We start from the raw sequence: 4868 nt of genomic DNA, 5'->3' as shown, positions 1-4868 counted from the left end.
CCCAATTCTACCTTACAAATCTGGCTAGACCAGAGGATGTACATTGTACAGATAGCAACTGGAATCTTTAAACAATTAAAAAAGAAAAGACAAGATGAAGTCTCCACTTGAGTAGAGGGTAAAAGCCAAGTCACACACTTTGTTTCCTTGGGGACATGTCTGCTGACAGACAATGATCACATTTCCATCAGTCACTCCTCTGTGTGTAAGAGCCATCTCAGGATCCCCGAGAGAAGTCCCAGGACCATTGGAAGAGGGGGCACATTTGAGATCTCTACCCGAAGTGGCAGAGGTGGTGATCAGAGGCACCAGAGGCTGTGGCACAGAGACCACGGGACAAAACAAAGGAGCCAGCCGCAGACCAGTGACCAAGTTAAGGAAACCATACGTCATATCAGAGGAGCAGCACTGAGACTATGGAACGTGAGGCTGAGGGCCAGTGGGCTTCCTGGTCCGTGGAAGGAGAAGCCAAAGACCCACGTGGCTGAGACGCTGAGGATGAGAGAGAGAGACTTGCCTCCTGGCTGAGGAGAGGTGTTGCTGTGGACTGTGTATTGAGCCTGACTGTGGTAACCTGTTACCTTCTCCAGTCAACCCCCACAATTGTGAGTTTTGTCTGTGAGTTCTGTGTGGCCATTGCAATGGATGATCAAACCCAGCATCGAACTAGAGAGCTGTGAGAGGAGCAGTTGGTGTCAGAATAGGGTCGAGAAGGATGCAAGGCAGAGGCATGTCTGACCTCTGCTTCGTGGCAATAGGAAAGCCAGAGAGGTTAGATTTGGCCCCCTCCACTCAGCTTCAATAATACTGCAGTGGTGGATAGATGATATTATACCTTTTCCAAAACACAGGACTGCACATATGAAGAGTGAACCCTCATGTAAAATACAGATTTTAGTAAATAAAAATCACCAGTATAACAAAGATAGCATAATAATGGCAATGTCACCTGAGTCAGAATTGACTCAAAGGCAACCAACAGCAGCAACAATGGCAGCTGTTCATGAAGGAGAGCTGTGCATCAAGAAGGGGCGATAGGAAAATGCTCTGGTCAGTTGCCATGGGATTAAAAAGCACCCTTGGAACTAATGAGCTCTTTGATTAAAAAAAATAACTTGGAAATGTGACCCAGATAGCCAACACCAAGACACAGTCTACCAAACGACTAGACTTTAAAGAAGGAAAACAAAGCAAACCCAAAACTTTCAGCACCTAGGCAGAGAAACTAAGTGACTCATTGGAAATTTTGAATAAAGCCTTCAGGGTCACAACAGGCCTCCTGGGAGAAGCACATGATTCCACTATGACATGGTCGTGCTCCCTCCTCCAAAATCCAGCCGGCATCAGCTCAAGCCACAAGGTCTAACTGCCAATGATGGAGAGCGAGAAGTAAACCCATTGGTTTAGGCACAGGGCAACTTTGCGTGTTAGATAAAGCGGTTCCATAGGACTTTCTTAGTGGTGATCTGTACGGAAGCAGGCCACTAGGTCTTCCTTCCACTGCCCCTGGAGACCGTAAGAAAAGAGACAACATGCTGAATGACAACACGGGGCTGTAACAGTGAAGTCTAGCCTGTGGGAATCAATCCTACAAGACAAACAACCAGGTTTGTTCCACAACAAAACCACATGCAGCAGGAGAACACAGAGATTAAAAGACTTCCGAGATATATGCTTTCATTCCAAGATAAGGGCCTTGCTTGGATCCCAACTCACACAAACTATCAAAAATATAATGAAATAAGAGAACAAACAAAACACTGACCTAGACCTAATGATAGTAAATATATATATTGCTATTTGGAGGAGGGTCAGTGATGGCGGTATTATCTAAAAGGCAGGAATCCTTGCAATCAACACATACAGAAATATTTACAGATCATTTATACCACTTTGGAGATTTGCTACAAATAATCCAAGGGGTGAAGCCTGAAAGTGTGAGGCCATAAATTGGTAACTGGCTGAAACTGGATACTTTTGTATTAATTGGGGAAATTCTGGAATAAAAGGGCGTTGGGCTTTTCCCATCATGCCATTGATTCCCAAGCATCCAGAAAAGTTAAAAGAACAGCATAGTCATCGCTCATGTAGCCACCAACCAGGCTTCACAGTGAACATTTCTGCTATGCTTGCTTTGCCATCCATCCATCCATCTAGTGCAGAGCAGTGATAAACATCTTCTTTATTATTCTGAACAAAAGATGGAAGATGTTCTAGATAATTTTGATGGTAATTTCCCTAGAGTATAGTTTCATTCTTAGAAATATTTCAAGGCCTTCAGCCACAACAAATCCCATTCTGACCACATGGCATAAATTAATCCCTGCCTTTCTTCAACTACAAAAGTAAGAGATGCTTGCAAGATTCCAGTCATGTAGAAACAGAGAGGAAAGAGCCTCCTCATACTGAGGGCTCCCAGCCTCCCAGGAGGCACATCAGAGGGACTAGCCTTGTAACCCCTGAAGCTGCTCAGCAGGCAGCCCCTGTCGCCCTCCCCTCCCCAGGAGGAACCACTGTGGGGGCGGGGGGGAGTGAAGAGATCCCAGAAATGCTGTCTCACCACACTTCCAGCTGCCATCGTCACCAATAAACTGGAGCAGGGCTCTCACAAAATCCTTGGCATTAAAACATATCACAGGGCGTTGAGATGTCAGGATTTGAAGCAGCACTTTCCTGGGATATGAAAAGAAATCAGTTGACTCAGACGTCCATCCATTTAGGACTTGAGACCTGGGGATTTTTCGCCTGGCTGTGGCTCTTCAGAGCTAGCAACCAGGCAGAGTTCTCGCTTCTGCAAGCTGTACACAGATGCACTCAGAGCTTCTTGGAGGCAGGGATGGCTTACCCTTGGCATTTACAGCCGTGGAAACCGAGATAGTGAGGGATGAGGGGCATCCCAGGGCCACACAGCACTGAGTGCCCCTTGCTGGGGAAACCCACATTCCCTAGCAGAGTATGGATTGTATGGCCCCGCTCAGCTCTCCCTCCACATTTTCTTTCCCCGGCACCAGGACAGGCCTCGTCCTTGCACACTTCTGGACCGCTGCACATACAGTAGTCATGCTGGAAATCCTCTGGCCATGACTTGGGCATGTTTCCATCAGAAAGGCCTGCCCTGGCTCCCCAGGCTGGTCCACTGACCAACAACAAGGACCCATGTTGCCCTGCCCTGGATTTCCTGCCACCTGTCCAGTTCCTTGATGATCAGGGTTTCTGTCACCAAGGTTTATCATGCATTGACCACGTGTGGGGAAGGTACTAAGCACATTGCCAAGTTGGCAGCATTGAAACCTCATCACAATCCTATGCACAGGCACCAGTCCGTTTTGCAGATGAGGAAATTGAGGCTCACAGAGGTTAAGCAACTTATCCCAGGTTATAAAACTGACAAGTTGGTAAAGCTGAAGTTCAGAGAAGTTTGAGGCCCTATCTGGCCACTGCCAGAGGCCAAGCTCTTAGCCATCAAGCTGTATCTGCCTTTACAGGAAATGCTTACTAATACAGTAACGAGACTCTCCAGAAAGAGCTGAGACAGGAAAAAAAACCAAGAGGCTGGCAGGCTCTGCTGACCAAGTTAGTGTGTACTTAGATTTAGCGTATCTGTGCTCCCTTTTTTTACATTTTCGTGTTTATTCACTTCAGCTTCCCTGGAACAGGTAAGCCAGGATCGTGGGAAATGCCAAGTGCTGATGGCACTGTTGCATGTCGTGACTCAGTTGGACTGGGGAGGAGGGTGTGCAGGAGGAGTGAGGTGCTGAAAGGGGAGACAGACAAAGGGCAGCTGGAGCTGCGATGATCTAATAACTACAGGTCCTTCAGCTAACAAGAGACAGACACTCACTGATTTCTAACTGGTAAGACAAACAGAAAGAACGCCATGTAATGGATACCACCCACCTAAGACAGGAACCGAAGTCAGGGCCACAATACAACCAAAGAGAAGGTCACATGGGGTACAGGCTTCAACCCAGAACAAGACGTCTCAGGATCTCCATGAACACATCCCTGCCTGTTCTAGAACTCGGGTGAAATACGTCTTGCTCATTTTCACAGCCTCCGGGCTTTGACATTAGTAATGTCCTTCATGGTCATGCAGACAGTGCACTCACTGGTGGGAGGCAGGGTTGCCGTGAGTAGGTGAGGAGACTCCTCTGAGGACCCAGCTGTGAGGGGAGCTGGGTTTCCGGCCCCGGAACCGCACACTGTGAAGCTGACTCAAACCCTGGACAGGCTGCAAAGTAGGCTGTGGAATGGCTCCCCAGAAGTTCCTGGGGGAGCAGGTCAACGCGTGCCGAGGGTTATGGGGTGACCCAAGCACCTTTTTTTGGTCTCTATCATTAGTGTATTTGGGATACCTTTTATTTCACACATATCTGTGTAAAACATCTAAACATTGAAATAGTGAATCAGTGTTCGGAATTTTTTTATTTAGGCAAAATCCAGCACGTACAAGGGGGCTTCAAAAAGTTCATGAGGGGACTCAGGACCAATAATGAAAGTAGCGATACCAGGAGGGTAGGGGCAATGTGGGGGGATAAAGGCGGAACCGATTGTAATGATTGACATATAACTCCCCCTTCCTAGGGGGATGAACAACAGAAAAGTGGGTGAAGGGAGACAGTGGATGATGTAAGATATGAAAATAATAATATTTATAATTTATCAAGGGTTGATGAGGGAGGAAGGGTGGGGGAGGGAGGAAAAATATGAGGAGCTGATACCAAGGGCTCAAGTAGAAAGAAAATGTTTTGAAAATGATGATGGCAACATATGTACAAAAGTGCTTGACACAATGGATGGATGGATGGATTGTGATAAGAGCTATAAGAGCCCCCAATAAAATGATAAAAAATGTTTATGAGGGGAAA

The 4868-nt window shown here is 46.9% G+C and overlaps 1 protein-coding gene across 1 annotated transcript in view; it reads right to left on the bottom strand.

The window, feature by feature from the left end:
• POLN (DNA polymerase nu) overlaps positions 1-4868 on the bottom strand; it is a 200207-nt gene that overhangs the window by 147994 nt on the left and 47345 nt on the right. Inside the window, exon 5 of the mRNA XM_004715106.3 lies at positions 2561-2673. Coding sequence (XP_004715163.3) covers positions 2561-2673 — 113 coding nt within the window. The remainder of the gene's footprint in view (positions 1-2560; positions 2674-4868) is intronic.

This window comes from Echinops telfairi, unplaced genomic scaffold (assembly GCF_000313985.2).
Source record: "Echinops telfairi isolate 266 unplaced genomic scaffold, ASM31398v2 ScPeMD7_28;HRSCAF=97, whole genome shotgun sequence".
In the NCBI taxonomy this organism is placed as follows: domain Eukaryota; kingdom Metazoa; phylum Chordata; class Mammalia; order Afrosoricida; family Tenrecidae; genus Echinops; species Echinops telfairi.
The sequence above is the reverse complement of the archived record's forward strand: the minus strand, read 5'-3'. Positions and strand labels throughout refer to the sequence as shown.